The sequence below is a fragment of the Choloepus didactylus genome, chromosome 8 (assembly GCF_015220235.1).
Source record: "Choloepus didactylus isolate mChoDid1 chromosome 8, mChoDid1.pri, whole genome shotgun sequence".
NCBI classification, from domain to species: domain Eukaryota; kingdom Metazoa; phylum Chordata; class Mammalia; order Pilosa; family Megalonychidae; genus Choloepus; species Choloepus didactylus.
In genome coordinates, this window is record NC_051314.1 from 122,826,669 (window position 1) to 122,845,064 (window position 18,396).

Genomic DNA, 18,396 nt, shown 5'->3' on the forward strand with positions numbered 1-18,396 from the left:
TACGTGACTACTTGGAGTTTTTATTTGTATTGTATAAAGTTTTTCAACTTGCAGAGATATTTGAAAGCTTCTAGAATTGGTGCTGAAGAAGCAAAGACATGGCAATATCACAATTCCTGGAATAGCTCTGAAATTGGATTTGTATAAATCTCTGCCACATATATCCGTAGGTTTAAGTCTTTTTCATATTTATATATCTGTTAATTCAGTTAACAACTTTTCAAAATTAGAATTAATAAAAAGTGTTCTTTAATCAATCATGAATAAGCATAAATGGATGTCTGTCTACACAGTCTACTCAATGTGAATATATGAAAAAATAATTTTGATGAAATCACAAAATTTGGAGATGATAAGCATCAAAAACAGAAATTATAGTGTTTTTGTTTATTGCTGTGGCATACCAATATATAGGTATAAATTCTTTCTCCCTTTGAAAAAATACATTAATATAATTCAAAATAGTTTATCCAAGTGATTAAAAGTATTTTGTGGGATAATATTTATTTTAATATTATTGCATCTATTTGCATGCATCATTTATTTTTGCTGTCATGATTTTATTTACAAAGTTCAGTAAAAATAATTTTCACTGTCTGCATTTGTTTTCTGGCCATTATTCATTCCATTTCATGATTATTACTGAAAATTATTTTGTTGCATAGAGGAGGAGGGAGTTAAAAAAAATGAGCTGCTTCACATTTAAATATAATAGGAACTCAAGGACTAGTGAGGAAAGAGAGTTATCTGCAGCTAAGAACAAGACAATGCCACACAAAGTCCATCTCTTCCTGAGGAGCCTGAGAAGGTTCAAATACAAGTGCCATTTGAGTGTGGTTATATATATATGTATATGTATATGTATATGGGTGTGTATACACACGCATTCCCCCCCATATTATATATGGAAGAAAAGGGGCTCAAGGCAGGAGGATCCTCAAGAGTATGTATAGAATGTGAAAAATGTAGCAAACTGAAATCTCCGGAGCAGTAGGGAGGCAGGAGCATAAACAGCTTGAGGAAAGAGGAGATGGAATGAGTTAAGACGGTGAAGGGCACATTTTTCCTCATGGAGGACTTACGGATTTTAATATAAAGAGACCTTTTGATTTAATCTTATTCTTTAAGTCACTCTAAGAAAGGGTCCTATTCTAATCACTTTATTTGTAGTACATATAAGTAAATTTTGTGGTCAAGAGGTATTTAAGTAATTCAGGTACTTTTTACACATCTTTCTCTGCCAAGTTTAATATGAACCCGATTGGCTGGGGCCTAGGTCTCTTACTTCTTTGAACCCAGGCTTCTGAAAATACTGTAAATGTTCAGTAGTTGTTTAATTGCTTAAAGGACAGAGGGAGGGAGGAATGAAGGGAAGAAGTGAAGGAAGAAAGAAATGAAGAAAGGAAGGAATGGGACCCCAAAGTTCAAATTAGAGGTGAAATCTGATTATTTTTCCGAAATTTGTGAGCATGAGTGGGAAGTTACCTTTGGAATGTTGCTATTTACTGAGAACCTACTTTTTTTTTTTTTTTTTTTGTCAACAATGGTTCTCAAGTGAATCCTTAGTTTATTTTTCAATACTCTTGTTTTCTACCTAATCCATTTAACCATTTATTTCTGTATACTAATATATTCATTCATTTCTATTTTTATATTTATTAGTATAAAATTTCCAAAAAGTCACATTGGACTTATATACCTCAGGCTCTCCTCTGGGGCATTTTCCTGACATAACATTCATTCTAGCAAACCTACAAAATAGATATTTATTTATTTTGATATTAGTTTTGAGATTTAGTTCTGGGAGCAAATACAAATCATAGCAACTTGACATACGTAGAAATGAGTGAGTGACCAGGAGGACTCTGGATGCAGTTGTTTCAGTTCTTTTATTGATGTGGTATTCAAGTTGATTCTTCATTCAGTTGATTATATTTTAAATTTATAAAACATGCTTTTCACATCAGAAAACTCATTTAGCTTCTCAAATGGCTCATTTTTCTTGGAAGATCAGTCTTGCGTAATGGATGCAATGATGTAATGGGTGAAATTTCACTGTGAAGATGAATTAGCTAATTGTTGTTTGCCTTTTTGGTTTTAGTTTCGGTTTGTTTGTTTTTCTCCTCTTTCTGACTATCATGTTTAACCAGGTATGTTTTTCTGCGACTACTCAGACTGTCCCTTTCCCCATCCTCCTTGAAATGTTGAGGTTTTTTTTCCCCCAAGGTTGTCAAACCAGTTGTTAGCTTGGTGGTTGTAATCAATTTTCAATTATTTTGGTCCCAGATGAAAGAAGACTAAAGCTTATGTTTACTGAACATTTTCTTTAGCACCTAGCCAATTATTTTTGGGGGTTGTGATTAAATAGAAGATAGTCATAGAGAACAAAAATCATTTCATACAGAAAGTCTTCCTTTAGGGGTCTGAATTGACAGTATAAAGTCAATTTCTCCAATTACTTTCTGGGGATGCTCCATTCCTCATTGTTCTCTAGCCCTATTTAGCGGGCTGACCCTTCTTCCTTTAGCTAATTTAATCACTCTGTGACAAATACTTTGGTATTCCCTGCTTTCCAAGGGCTGCATTATAGAACTGAAAGGTTAAAAAATATTGAGATTAGGTCTGCACTACCATTTCACAACATATCTATAAAAGGTTAGTGCACTTTTGTGGCAGACTGAGTAAGGAGGAGATAGCCACTTATTTACCCTTTGGTGAACTCTCTTCCATTTTGATATATGTTAGACAGTTACTCAGATGTCTCCCACATTCTGCTCCCTTCAAGTTTGGTAAATGGGTAGGGCACCACTCTAGTTTCTAGCAGTGATAAGTGTTTTCCATATATCATTGATTTGGTTATGATTATGAAAATTCAAAGTGAGAAAAAAAATCACACATTTAGCATTATATATTTCAGTCCCAGAACTCTCCATAAGATGTTAATTGGGATGTAAATGAAAAGAATGGTGAAAGAGGAAGGGTAGCAAAATAGAAAACAGCATGAGTTTTGCAGGAAGAGTAAACCCATGTTTGATTCCTTACTCTACTTTTTTAAACTAGTTTTTTAAACCTGAACAAGGGACTAAATTTTCTTCATTTGAAAATAGGAATAATAATACTTACCCGACACGGGCTTGTTGGAAAACAGATTAAATGAGAAAACATGTGCAATGTGCAATACCTAGCACATAATAATTGTTTAATAATTACTACTTTGTATTATTATTCCTTGACAAATCCTAAAGATATTTGATTCCTCTCTCTGTTGTTGCAACAATACACCTCCTTATGACATCCTTCCCAGACCTGCCTGTGGGTTTCCCCTATTAGGCAATGAGCTTCTTCACAGATATCATTTATTCATTTATCCTCAACTCCTAGCAATTGAAAAGGTGAACATTCAATAAGTGTTTACTGAATGAATGAATACACAAATAAATTAATATATAGTTATAATGAAGCAATAGTAAACTCAAGGTACCAAAATTGTTTAATAGTTTGAATATGATTAAGTCATTTGATGATGCCAAATTCAGTTGTGAGAGTCATTGGAACAGCCTAGGATATTAATCTATATATTTTTCTTGTATTTGGTCTAAAACAAAAACTACCTACTATACAGCCTTATACTTTTCTTAGAAGCAAGAGTCTCAGAAACAGGATCTGTAAGCACAAATGGGAAATTACCACAACATAGTTTTCATTTCCTGCTTTTGGGCATCTGGTTGGACTACTTAAGCTCAATTTGTTAAACCTCAGCAAATGCCTATCCCACATGACTTGACTCAAAGATCCTCTCTTGTGCATGGGCTGTCATCTTAGAAGACAAGAGCTCTCTCAAATGCTGTGTCTCTCCAGGGATTCAATAAAATAATGGAATGCAATTTGGATGAAGACGGATATACACAATTAGATTTCAACAGTCGAGGCGTCACCAGGAGACCTTTGGTATCAGAGAAAGGTAATTTTTTTTATGACCTTAACACTCTTATTGTCATCATCTAAAAATACTTAAGTGGAGAATATTTAAGAGATTTGTCAACTGTGATTTTTAGGGATTTTATTAACACACTTTTAAAGGTCAGCTTTTCAAAAGTCACTGAAGGTAATTTGAATGTACACTAAGATTTTTCTCATTGCAACCTAGAAAATAGAATTTAGTAGCTAATTATTAGTTTTTAAATTAATTATGTATGATGGCAGAAATAGTGCAGCAGTAAACACTTGGTACTAAATGAGATCATAGGCAAAGATGGAGGAATTTCTGAAAGAGTGGCTTGTAGCTTGTTTGCTAGAAAAGTATAAATTGTAGAATGCATATAATGTTGTATATGAAGATATCAGGAGATAAGAAAGAGAATAATAAAAAGATGGAAAATAGGTAAGGGATGGAGCTGAGGGCAAAAGAACTTATAATTTATGGTTAAAGCCACAGGCAAGTCAGAAGTCATAGGGTTTAGAATCCTCAATCTGATATGGCTTATGTGGTGAGAGGTTGATGTGTGTGTATGTGTGTGTGTGTGTGTGTATAGGAAGTTCTTGGGATACGAGTGATGAGAAATACATATGTTAAATGAAAAGATCCCATTAGCAGGACATGGGTCTTAAACAAAGTGCAAGGAGTGAAATATGGAGAAAGGCAGTAAAAAAGACCTGTCTCTTCATAGAATGAGTGATTTAGCCTCCTCTATGAGTCTCCTGTTTGACAATTCTATGAAATGTTCTTACTACTTATTCTAAGCAAAAGGCAGAGATATGCTCTTGATGTGCTGATAACACAAAATTCATTCCCTAGTATCTTCAAGGGAGAGAATATTCCTAGGTTTTGACATCAGAATTTTCTCTCTTCTCCTTTCTGCTGATTTGCATTGCACAATTATTTCCTTCTCACCACTTGTGTAACTCTTGTCTTGGGCAACCATTGGGCAGAGTGGAAAACTCGGTGAGGCAAGAGGTAGGGAAGTGTGTGTGTGTTACACCCATGTGTGGACAAGTACCGAGTTACCTAAAATGTTTTAGTAGGCCCTAAACGAGGAGCTTTTACGAGTGTTAGCTCATTTAATCCCCACAAAAATCATCTGTGGCTAGATTTATTACTCAGTGTTATACAAAGACAAATAACAAAACAGAGGGAGTAATTTTCCCAAGGTCATGCAAAAAATAAATAAAAAAAAGGAACGCTCCATATTTTGATTTTTGCCACCCGTAGTAACAAGTGCTCTTTCCCTCACATTATGTGCATCCTCTGAGAAGGAGTGGGCTTCCAGGGTTCCTGGTAGTGTCAAGACTTAGAGACATCAACTGTGGAACTGAAATTTAGAGCTCATAGATATCAAGGCACTGTCCTCAAATTTGCCAGGAAAAATCTCAGACTAATCCTACATGTCTAGATTATCTGGGCAGCCAATGACTCATGGTTCACTTTAGAATTTGACAGATTGTGATAAACTGTGGAATTAAAGCATGCCATTGTTTCAGTTTGCTAAAGCTGACAAAATGCAATATGCCAGAAATGGATTGGCTTTTACCCTGGTGAATTATTAGCTTACAAATGTACAGTTCTTAGGCCATGAAAATATCCAACTCAAGGCATCAACAGGATGATACCCGGGCGCTGAAGAAAGGCCACCAGCATCTGGGACACCTCTGTCACATGGGAAGGCACATGGCCGGTGTTTACTGGGCTTTCTCTCCTGGATTTTGTTGCTTTCAGCTCCTGGCTTCAGTGGTCTCCTCTTTCAGCTTCTGTGGGTGTGCCCTTGTCTCTCAGCTTCTCTGGGGCTTCTCTGAGCTCTCTGTGCTTTTTCTCTGTATGTCCTTTACCTCTTATAAAGGACTCCATTAAAAGGATTAAGACCCACCTTGAATGGGGTGAGTCACATCTCAATTGAAATAACCGAATAAAAAGGTCCACTTACAACAGGTCTGCAGCCACAGGAATGGATGAAAGAACAGGGCCTTTTCTGGGGTAAATAACAGCTTCCAACTAGCACAGCCATGATACATCATCCTGTTTCTTCATTCAATTTCCTCAGGAAATTGTGCTGCATCTCCTTGTTGGCGTCCCTGTGCTGTGACCTTGGGAATCCTATGCTTAGTAATACTGGTGATAGCTGTGGTCCTGGGCACTGTGGGTGAGTATCTGTGGGGATGGTTATGAACAACAAACATTTAATGAACATTTATTATGTGCCAGGCACTCTTTTAAGGACTTTCCATTCATAATCCCATTTAATCCTTACATTAACCCAACTAAATTGGTACTATTAATTTCCATTTTACTAAGAAGTTAGAGACATGAAAGTTATTGTACTTTTTCAGAGTCATAAGTTAGTTAGTGGTGGAGCCATGAATAAAAATTTAGGCAGTCTATCTGAAACACTCATCTTTGTAACCACACTGTTCTCGTACCTCCCTTGAATGGTTGATTTCAAAGGCGTAGAAGGAAACCAGTGGAATTCAAGAAGCAAGTACAATATGGTGCTATTATCCTAATGACAAAAATTCACTAAAGGGACTTAAGGCTATTTTTATGAGTCTTGTGATTTAAGGAAATTGTTTTATTCCTTATTTTAGTCTAAAATCCTCTGAATATATGAGGAATTTCCTGCAGCGCTTACAAAGTACTAAGTAGATATAAGCAGATAATTTGTGATGGATAATAATTCTCTTAGATTTTATATCTCATGCATTCTTTTGTTAATAAAGTATTATTGTGCCTTCACAAAGTCTCCACTATATGCCTTAATTAGTCAAATGTTTACTGACAAATAACAAAGACAAATAACAAAACAGAGGGAGTAATTTGCCCAAGGTCCTATGCTATTGGCACTGGGTAGGTTCTCAAGGAGAGCTCACTTGTAAATAACAGAAGGCAGAGAGAAGAATTGCTACTATTTCAAACATCTATCACAGCTCCTCTTGATGCTATTCTGTTTGCCGACTTCTGCCTCCATCATCAATCTCCTTCTCTCTCCTCCGCCCCCTCCTTCTTCTCTTCTTGCTTTACCTTACTCCTTTCTCTCTACATCCTTTATGGAAGTTATTTAGCCTTTCCATCTATCAACTCTAATCTATCATCTACCTGTCTGTCTGTCTGTCTTTCTATCTATCTATCTATCTATCTATCTATCTATCTACCTATCATCATCTTTACCTCTCCATCATCTATTAATAATTAATTTGCTTCCCTCAACAAAAATATGGGTTTGGGGATTCTAAGTTTCCAATGGAGTAGAGTGACTTTTTTTTTTTTTTTCTGTCATCATTATTGCTGTTGGTATATGAAGTTATTCGGAGATCTAATTCAGAGAGCAACCCACTGCAGAATGGCAACTTTACATCAAGAAATAAAAAGAACCACAGCCAAACCACACAATCATCTTTAGAAGAGAGTGTGGTTCCTACTAAGAAACCTACTAAGGCTCCAACAACCACAAGTAAGAGCAGGAGGTTAATTCTTGGTGCTAAGGTCTGGGGCAGGGTGGGGTGAAGAGAGTTCACTTACATCCAATGGTTGTACATTCAATTAAGGCATACTTACCAGTATTATCTCAATATTATGTGTCCCTGTCATATATGCAATCAAGTGATATCATAAATACCCCATGAACTTGGTTGAACAGTTCTAAGTAAGTTAGATATTTTTCCTTCAAATCAATAAGAGATTTATCACTGGTTACATACATAGACTTAAAGATTTTACAATTTAATGCAAAGGAAAGATGTGTGTCCTCTTCCCTTGGGGAATTAACATTTTAAAGAGATACAATTAGAAAGGAAATAGGGCATTGTAAATGATGAAAGGGTGGGAAAGAGGAAAGAAGGGAAAATGTTGCATAGATATAAGAGCTTAAATTATTAACAGAAAAAACACAGAAACCTAATAGATATGTTCCTGAAAACATGTGTTAAATTTGTTTTTCCAGTTAGTCATACAATTTCACTGATTTGCCTTATAATTTTCTATACACTCGATCTTTATTTCTATTTGCATCATACTTGATTGTGACAATACTTTAACTTCAATTAATTAATCATTCCTGGATGCACACCTCCTTGCTATTTTTATCAAGTAGATAATAAAGCATAAAAAAGTTACTCTGTAAAGTGAATAACTGCCCTTATACTTTTCTTGTTTAGAAAGTGCTGTTCTAAAATGGATCTCACAACTGTAAAATACATTAAGCAACACAAAAGTGCTTTCTTTGCCTCAGTGACTGATTTTGAATGGATTTATTTTAGGGAGTTATCACAGAGGGAATATTCTGGACTGAATTTGAAGAAGTGGTAGACAATGCAAGGAGAAAAGCAGGGTTGATGGTTTTAAACATTGTAATTACTCAATTCGTATTTACTTTTTTACTTATAGTAATTGCGGGCATTGGAGGTTTTTTTTTTTTTATAAAATTGTATTCCTTTAGTTTGAGTAAAAATGAAACATTAATAACAACCCAGTGATGGTTTATTAAGTGTCTTCAGGATGAACGGTGCATGTGCTAAAAGAGTGAATTAGTGTGATATAAACTTCATGGTACTTATCTTTTATTTCCAGAAGTTTTTTCCAGCCTTTGTCCCCCTAACTGGATCACATACGAGAAAAGCTGTTATATATTTCAGACATCACCACAATCTTGGAGAAGAAGTAAGAGACAGTGCTCTCAGATGGGCTCTAATCTCGTGAAGATAGACAGCTCAGAAGAACTGGTAAGTGCAGACTCCATTTATTTATTTATCTGTGGTTTACATTGGACAGGAAAATAGGAAGATTCCAGGTAATGCTATTTTTTCCCAAGACAAAGTCAGGTTTAATATTCCCCATGATTATATTAATAGCATGCTTAGTTAAGCATGTAAAATGTGAAATATGTGATTTGATTTTTAATTAATTAATTTTTAAGACAATGACATTTCATTTTAAAATATTCTTTTAAACACATCCCACATTTGCATGACTATAATAATTAGGCCACTACTAATTTTTGTGGGTTTGAATTTCAATTTTTAAATTTGGTAGAGTAAAACAGAAAATTTTCTCCTTTATAATCATCAAGAAAAATAGTAGGAATGACAACATACATTTATAAGTCATTTACTCTTTGCAAGGTAACCTTGCTATTGCAATGTTTGTAAGAGAAAAGGAACTACCCAATAGATGTCTAAAGGTAAGTATATGGTATTGGCCACAAATGTTACAGGAGTTCAGAGAGAGAGATCCTTGTGGACACAAGAAATTTTACAGACAGTGTCTCATGAATGATAGGTAGAATTTAGATAAGACATGGATGGGACTAATAGGAAACATTCCACACAATAAATCTAAACTTATCTATAACTTCTGCATCTACTTTGATCACCATTATGATTGTTTTGTTTGTTTTCTTCTGGCCTACCCAACATTTGTAGTTCATTTTTAAATGAATGAAGGTAGATATATGGCAAAGAAAGAGCACTGGACTAGTATTCTGTTGGACTTTTAGACCAATCTGTAATTGCCACTAAATTGTCCAAGATTTGTCAACAATTCATATATCACCACTGAACCCAAGACTGCTTATTCATAAAACATGCATTGCAGCTAAATTATTTTTAAGTTGCCATCCAACTCCGGGAAGCATTTCTTGAAAAAGGTAGTAGAAATTTACATTTTCACTGTGAGGAGGAGGTAGTGGCCTGTCACCCATGAAAATTGCCTAGAGGGCCTGTCATCCTTGGATTTTGCCATTTAGGTTAAATGGAGGCAGTACAATATGGACATCCTGAATTTATTCTTTTTTGGAAAATTAAACCATAATGTATTTGAAGAAATGAAATGTGCCTTTGAGGCATTCAATGGCATTAAAGAATTGACACCTGTCAAGGTTGATGCCAACTTATACACGCATTCCTCTACCCAAACTATTCAATCAGTTCTTTCTTTCTCAATGTTTATGAGAGTTTCTGTTTTTGTTTTTTGTTTTTTGTTTTTGCTTTTTGCTTTTTTTTTTTTTTTTTTTTTTTAATGTGTGTTTTTGTGTTTGCATCTGTTTCCCTACAGGAATTCATAGTAAAGCAAGTGTCTTCCCAACCTGATAACTCATTTTGGATAGGGCTTTCTCGCAATCAGACTGAGGGACCATGGCTCTGGGAGGATGGCTCAACATTCTCTTCTGACTTGTAAGTATCTGGAGAGATAAAGCTCCATCCCCTTTCTCAGAGAGCTGAAAGCCTATCAATCAGTTAAGAACCTGGTTTGTTGGCCATCTATGAGAAAGACAGAAAGACAGGGTGGGGAGAGAAAGAGAGAGAGAACGAGAACAATAGTAAATGAGGTGGAGGAGGACTTGATAGTCAAAGGGAGCAGAGAGGCCATTCAGTGCTATCAGCATAGGTGTTCCTTCAGCTTCCTTACCAGCAGGTGATCTGGCCTCTGTTTGAAGTTATCCATTCAAGGAACAATCATTGTTGCTCAGTGGAACACTGTGGTTAAGGGCATGGGCTTTGAAGTCAGGCCTAAGCTTGAGGGATGGATTGGCCCATTCAGGATTGTGTGACATTGGGCAAGTCACGTAACCTCTCTGAGCCCAGCTTTTCCCATCTGTAAATTAGTGCCTTGCACAGAAGAAGTGCTTAATTCATGCTATTATCATACATTTTAAAAGCAACCACATTTTACATCTTTAAAACTCTTTAAACATATTTCACATTTGCATAATTATAAATTCTTCCTTTGAGCATGTTGATGGCTTCCTACCTGCAATTGTCTTTCATTTTATTTTTTAGTATCTACAGAATACAAAGTTGTACCCCCTTTTAAATTCTTGTTGTTGTGAGTGTGTGTGTGTAAGCACACGCCTCGTACATTTTTTTTTCCATCTTTCTTCACCAGGTGCTTTTTAATTTAACTAGTCATTTCAAAGAAACAACTTTTGGTTTTGTTAATTTTCTCTCTTTTTGTTTTTTTTTTTCTCATTAATTTTAGCTCTTATCTTTATTATTTCCTTCCATCCAGATTTTTTGGGTTGAATTTGCCATTCTTTTTCTGCATTCTTGCAGTGGATACTTGGCTCATGAATTTCTGCCTTTCTTTTATTCAAGTGTATAAGGAAAATATTTAATGTATTTTCATTACTATCCCATTCAAAATACTTTGTAATTTCTATTGTACCTTGTTCTTTGCCTCATGGATTGCTTAGAAATATAATTCTTAGTGTACATACATATGGGTATTCTAGTCATCTATTTCTTTTAGTTTTCAGGCTTAATTTCATTGTCATCAGGAATATACTCAGTACAATTGCTAATTCTCTGATTTTTTTGGTCTGCTTTTTCTTCCTATATTGAGAGAATTGTATTAAAATCTTCCACTTTTTTTGTGGATTTTTCCATTTCTGCTTATAGTTCTGTAAATGTTTTATTTCAATGGTTTCAAGCCATGTCATTAGGCACATAGATTTAGAATTGTCGTATCTTTCTGGTATATGGCCCATTAAATGTTATTTTCCCCTCTTTCTTTCCTTCTTTTGGACTGATTTAGCACTTTTTATTACTCCATGTTTTCTTCTGCTTGGAATTTACTTTTACTATTTTTTAAGTAGTCACTGTTGAAATTACAATACATACTCTTCTCTCATCAAAGTCTAAAATTAGTTGACGTTTGTCTTTTTTCCTGGACAATATGAAATTCCTTTTACTCTGGTTACACTCTCCACATTTTAATGTTATAATTGTTGTATCTTTTAATTATAAGACACATATATTTTACATTTTAATATCTCTAAAACTGGAATATGTCTTTCAAGTGATAGCCTGTTACAATCATTGTAAGTTGAGTTCTGTCAAGAAGGATTAGTATTTGTTTCTTCTGCTCAACTAGGGGCAGGGAAAACCTGAGACTACTTTGAATTAGTTACTCCACTTGGGGTTCTTTGGACTACACTGGTGTTAGGAATTAAGGTATCAGAAATGCATGAATACCAGACTATGGTTCAAATTCTCAGAGGATGTAATTTTTTTCTCTCTTCCTCCACCTGGTGGCAAGATTGAGTCATGGAAGTTTCATGTTCTTTTCTGTTTGACACGTTTACTTTTCATTTACTCTTACACCCAAATAGCCTGTTACACATGAGCCCCTATAAAATTCTCCATCTTGGATGAATGTATTTCACAGGTTAAATAGGTTAAATAATAGTATGTCTTACAATTGATGGCATCTTGGCTTCAATTAAAATATATGACTGGAAGATACTAAATTTATGGCTTTTTGCAATCAGTATTCATCCAGATTTGCCCACATATTTACAGTTTTGATTGTTTCTTTTTTATTTTGCCTCCCCTCACTTCCATTTGGGATAATCTGCCTTTCGTCTGAAGAATACTGCTTAGTATTTCTTTTAGGGTGGTTCTTCTGGACTTGAATTCCCTCAGTGTTTGTCTAAAAATGTTTGAATTTCAGCTTTTCTAAACCATATTTTCAATGAGTGTAGAATTAGAGGTTTGTAGGTTTTTTTCTACTACCTTTCAATGATATTATTCTGTTTTCTTTTTTATTGTTGTTGAGAAGCAAGCTGTTTGAAGGCAATATATCTTTTTAATCTAGTTTTCTTCTGTTTTGAAAAATTCTCAGCCATAATTGCTTCAAATATTGCTTCTTCCCTATTTTCCTTCTCTTCTTCTGGGATTCCAGTTATATGCATAACATCCTATGTGTCTCTTATGTTTTTCTTTGTATTTTTCATCCTTTTTTTCTCTTTGTTTTATACTAGATATTTACTTCCCACATATCTTCCAACTTACCAATTTTTCCTCATCTGTTGTTAATCTGCTGTTAAAGCCATCCATTAAGTTCTTAATTTGGAATATTGCATTTTTTTCAGTGTTATAATTTTTACTTGGTTCTTTTTCAAATCTGCCATGTTAATTTTATAATTCCTACTTGTCATTCAAAATTCCCAATATTGTCTTTTGAATCCTAGAACACACTAAGCATAGTTGTTTTAACATCTGCATTTGATGATTCCAATGTCTTATACAGATGTGTCTTGGCTTCTATTATATACCTTTCTGCATTTTTCATTCCTGTAGAGTGTATTTTCTTCATATGCCTTATTATTTTTGATAGTGTACTGGACACTGTTTATAAAAATGTTAGTGGAACTAATTTGAAGTTCATAGAGTGACTTTTTATTTGCTTTTGGCAGGCACCATTGAGATTGAATAGTATAAGTTTCTGAGTATCATTATATTTTGATTTTAATATCAATTAGCTATTCTACCTCCTTAGCCCAAGGATGGTGAATTGATTAATAAACAAACTTGAAAAATATTTCTTCCTTTTCTGTAGCACTTGTTTTATGTCAAATTTTCTTTTATTATTACTATTTTAAACATTCCACTAGAGGATTCTTTCTAAACTCACATGTTACTACTCCTTGGTTTGCTGGCTGGCAGCAACTTAATCTGTCTCTGTACACACTCACAAAACACTTGAATGTAAAGGAAAATTCGGGGAGAAGAAAGCCAGCCATAGTTTTGTCTGAGGCCTGGATCAAAAGTAGTTTCATATACTTAGCTTAGTATGCGTACAGCAGGATTTTCTCAATTCTCTGATGTCGGGGTCAGGAAGAAAAGATAGGCATCCCACATGAAGAGTACCAAATGTAGACACCCTTTGTACTGAAGACCATGGATGTCATTTGAATTTGACTATTTAATACTGGTCCTTCAGGGGTATAAAGTGAAGAATGAATAGAACAGAGCCAAGCTTCCACTTGCCCATGGTAATTATCATTACCATCAATCATTGTAATGTACATAATTCTGTCTTCAGGATGTGTTACAGTATATAAAGTTATTTGTCCTCCTTTAAATGACTTTGACATGACTCATTCTTCATTTAGTTCTGAAGCTCATTTTAGTATTTAATTCTTATCAGTTGGTCTACTCATTAAATATATATATTTCACTAGTTTGTTGCTTGATTTTATTAATAAACATTGAGGTAAGAGGCTTTAAAATAAGTAAAGAATCTTCTATTGAATAATCAATGGCTTTTGACTTGTCAAAAGCTTTATTTACTTTATCTAACTGGTAGGATTTTTTTAATTCATTACTTTTTCTACTTTAATAATGGAGAGTATTCTCTTACCAGTTGAGAACCAAGAACACCATAAAAATTCAAGATTCCTTTTCAATAATATCGCCACTTCATAAATTCTTTTCTGAGGACAATATCCTCACCAATTTCCAGGTAGAAATTGTAACTTGTATTTGTTCTAGTTACCTCCCTGTCTTCTGTTTTAACAGGTTTCAGATCAGAAGCACAGAAACAGAAGAAAACTCATCTCACAATTGTGTATGGATTCATGTGTCAATCGCTTATGATCAACTCTGTAGTTTGCCTTCATACAGTATTTGTGAGAAGAAGTTATGAATATAATGGTGATGTAGGAGGGCAAAGAGATATGGGAGGAAACAGGGAAGGCAAAAAACAGAAACTAGTGATATTTAAAGTAGAAAAAATTCTGAAAATGTTAAGAGAGACCAACAAATTGATCTTTGCTGAGAAACAGGATGGAGAGGCTGTGGTTTCTGTACTTACCAATACTATAGGTAGATCAGTAAATTATTATGTTCTAGATAATAGAGCTCTGGATGGGGAGTCAGGGCAGCTGAGCGTGAATTTTCACTCTACCATTGATTTTAGTATTTACCTAGGATAAGCTGCAAATTATTTGGGTTTCAACAAGGTCTTAATTCTGACTCTACCAGAGTAAAACCCTATATTTTCACTAATTTTTGTCTTCAAAAAGTGTTCCTGGAATAAATACATGTTTATATGATTTATTCCTCAACTTTTAGCAGTACCCTAGATAAAAGTGAAATGCAGAATGTATTTCTGAATAGCTAAATGAAGAATGGGAAAAATCTTCATTGCAATCAGAAATTTTATTATTTTTTTCATCAATATGATTGTCATCATCCAAAAGCAGCAACTTCATCTGATTTTTTTTCCCAATTAAGTATCTCAGAAAGCCTTTCTGCCACATCTCTGATTAATAGGATTCTGCATAATGTGAAATTGTAGGGCAACTGCCCTTCTAGGAAAGCTTTCTCCTTTTGAAATTATATAAATAAAAATAAATATAATCTGGTAATTAATATAAATCAGTAACCAATCCCATTGGCATTTTGGAATCCCAAATGATTTTGTTTATTATTTTTTATAATAATGATAACTATTTTGTAGTTTTTTCTAGTTCCTTAATAGTTACTGTAAAAATGTGTTATTGGAATGTAAATATGTTTCCTAATGTGATGACTTGTCTCTCATATTTTAAAAAAATTTCTCACTGGAGTTATTATTTCCATTGGGGATTTCCATATTTTTTGGGAAGCATCTGCAGCCCTCTCATGTTGATTAATATGTGATCATAAACTGTGTCAAGTTCATTAAAGATGCCTATCAAAGAAACTTTGACCCTAAATTATGTGCCTGTGTGTAATAATCACTATCAAAAATTTCCCTTTCCGCAATGTGATGATGGATTTCATACTGGGGAGGAGGTAGATGTTGTGGAAAATTCTGTGTTGAAAAATAAATTTGAGAACTCAAATGTTTAAAAACATCTAAGAGAAGAGGATAAAGGTTTTTGGTGAAGTTTACTAACTGCCTTTTAATATATAAGCTTTTGTTGCAACTATCTGAAAATAAAAAAACGTGAAAAGGGCAGGGATAATTCAGACTAGAAGTAGGAGTATGCTTAACTAGTTTAAGTAGATAATTAAGACACAGTGTGGGATTTTGAAGAGTTGCTGTGTATTTTAATTTTGTTATTAGTTTGATATTTTCCTTCTGGTTCCCCAGAATGGGGTGGATGAGCCCAAGAAATGATATCCAAGAAAAATAATTCTGGATACTGAATATCAATGCCATACTAATCCAGAGCAGACAGGCCTGGCAACAACAAATAATCTGTGGGTTAAAGGTAAAGTCATGAGTATGACAAAGGTGATGGGTAAAGCAAAATTACTCTAGGTTGTCCCAGGTATACTATACCTGAACTGCTGACACATGCTGATACCACAACTTACCTGGAAATGTACATGGGACCAAAGAGGAAGTATTTTCCAAGAGACGGAAAAGAATATACATCTGCTAGCTTGATCTGCTTATGTCTAAAGGTTAATTCAAGATGAGCAATGATATGGTGGAAGAAACACTTTTCTATTCAAGGACCATCATCTTCTTTTGCTTGGGTTATTGCAATAATTTTCAGAGTAGTCTCCCAGCCTCCACCTTTTCCCTTCCATAGTCCATTTACAAATATAGCAGTCAGAGAAATTCTGTTAAAATTACAATCAAGTCACTCTCTTTCAACTCCCCATGTATCTCAGAGCTTATGTATATATATATTTACATCATTTATAAATCCTACATGCTCTTGCCTTCTTTACCTCTTTGAGCTCATCTGTTTCTCTCATCCTTGCTCATTCCCCTCAGGACTTGGATTCCCTATTACTTCTTCAGCCGTACCAGGCATTGCACCTCAGGGCCTTTGTGCTTCCTATTTCCTCTACCCAGAAGTTTTTCACTCCAGCTTCTTGCAAGGCCTACTGTCTCACCTCTTTTCTTCTTACAATTCTTTTACAAATGTCAACCTTCCTAATGAGGTCTTATGACCATCTATTTAAAATTACCAGCCCTCCTTCCCAACATTCTCAATCTCTCTTACCCTGCTCTATTTTTACTATAGAATTTATTATAATCTAATATACTCCACTATTTGCTTACCTATTTTCTTCTTTTATATCACCTGCCTCCCTCCGTAGAATGTAAGCTCTAAAAGAAGAGAGTTTTGTCTTCCACTGATGTATCCCACAATCTTAGAACAGTATCTGCCACATAAAAGGTGCTCAAAAAATGTTTTTGTTGTTGTGGAAAGTGAGTATTTAAGGAAAAATAATATAAGGTTTAATGTAGGTTGCTTACAAAAATTATCAAGGATCTACTCAAATAACTGAAGTTTGGTAGATCATTCCAGTTGCTTTTTCACTAGAATCATAATTAGCATCACTTCGCAGAGGCATTTCTTTGGGCCCCAGTAGTGACAATTTCTAATATTCTGTCTTTCTGCTTCACTCTCATATGTGCTTCATTTATCTCCCTCTTCAAAATTTTTACTGTCCTTTTCTCTCCAATAACATTCTCTGTTATCTCAACCCAATTCAAAAGACCAAACAATTTTTGATTTCCTTCTTTTACAAGGCATATGGAAGAGGAATGTCTCTATGTTTATTTTATTCAGAATCTTCTGATGAACAGCACACATTTTGGAAGAACAAATGAATCCACAATATGTACTTCTTGATACATCCTTATAGGGCTTGGCTGCCCAACCCAGGCATCTTCCACACTCCTTAAAATTTAGCATGCTGGCTTTATCCCAGCCATCACCACACATCTAAAATACTGTTGGCAGAGGAATATAAGTCTATTGTACTGATTCAGGAAGGATTTTTGGACATTAACTAAAATAAGCTTCTGATTTTCTTCTGAGCTTAGGAAATTAAAACACAAATAATTAACTGACTTCCCAAAGCCACAAAGTGATTAGTTAATAGCTCTAAAAATCCTGAGTCCCAGTAAAATTTATTGTGATCATGATGTATCAAATGTGCTATAAAATTTTAGATCAAGTCCAGACAGTATCAGAAGAAAGATTGTTGAATTGACAACAGGTAGACTTTTAAAGCTAATTCTGTCACTAACCAGCTATGTAACTTTGGCCCAATCGCTTCACTTAGCTGGTTGTCAGTCTCCCTTTTTTATATAAAATGAAAGAGTAAGATCAGTTAGATGCCATCAAAGGACTGTGGTGGTTTTATCTTTTTTCTTTTTTTTCACCCCGATTGCCTGGCAATCAGTTAACTTGTGTCTCCAGACTACTCAACCAGACAGTATCTGAAATACTATTTTTCTCTGTAAATGCTGTTTCCGTTTATGACACAGCTTTGTGAGTTCCAGGTCATGTCCATCCTTTGGTACATAACTGCATTTGCTTTTAGACCATTTTTTGTTGTTGTTGTTTAAAATAATAGTAATAAAGTTAGTTCTACTGAAATGCAAACAAAAATGATATTCATGTATATGATGTTTTACACTATGCTCTGGGAGAAAGTCTCTCCTCTTTTCACACAGGCACAGAGAGGTTAACCTTGATCTGAGTGATAGTGACTATGATGGATAAGCACCCGGGTGATACATGTCCCTCTGTTACCACTCCCCAGAGTCTAAAGGAACCACCTTGCTGTTGTAAAGTTTTGCCCTTTGTACACTGTAGTTAGACAGGAAGTATAAACAGATGAACAAAAGAGATCTGAGAAGGGAACCCTCAATAACTGTTCAGGCAGAGACCG

The 18,396-nt window shown here is 34.7% G+C and overlaps 1 protein-coding gene across 2 annotated transcripts; it reads left to right on the top strand.

Moving 5' to 3' along the window:
- The first annotated feature begins 3,776 nt into the window (after positions 1–3,776).
- On the top strand, positions 3,777–15,558 carry CLEC7A (C-type lectin domain containing 7A). Of its 2 annotated transcripts, XM_037846085.1 has the most exons (6): positions 3,777–3,961; positions 6,036–6,134; positions 7,290–7,439; positions 8,555–8,706; positions 10,037–10,155; positions 14,284–15,552. In XM_037846085.1, the coding sequence occupies exons 1-6, from the start codon at positions 3,874–3,876 to the stop codon at positions 14,408–14,410; spliced, it is 735 nt and encodes a 244-aa protein (XP_037702013.1). In that variant the 5' UTR covers positions 3,777–3,873; the 3' UTR covers positions 14,411–15,552. The 2 variants fall into 2 exon arrangements, with proteins under 2 accessions (XP_037702013.1, XP_037702014.1); XM_037846086.1 differs by lacking the exon at positions 10,037–10,155 and having other exon boundaries at positions 14,284–15,558.
- The last annotated feature ends 2,838 nt before the right edge of the window (positions 15,559–18,396 follow it).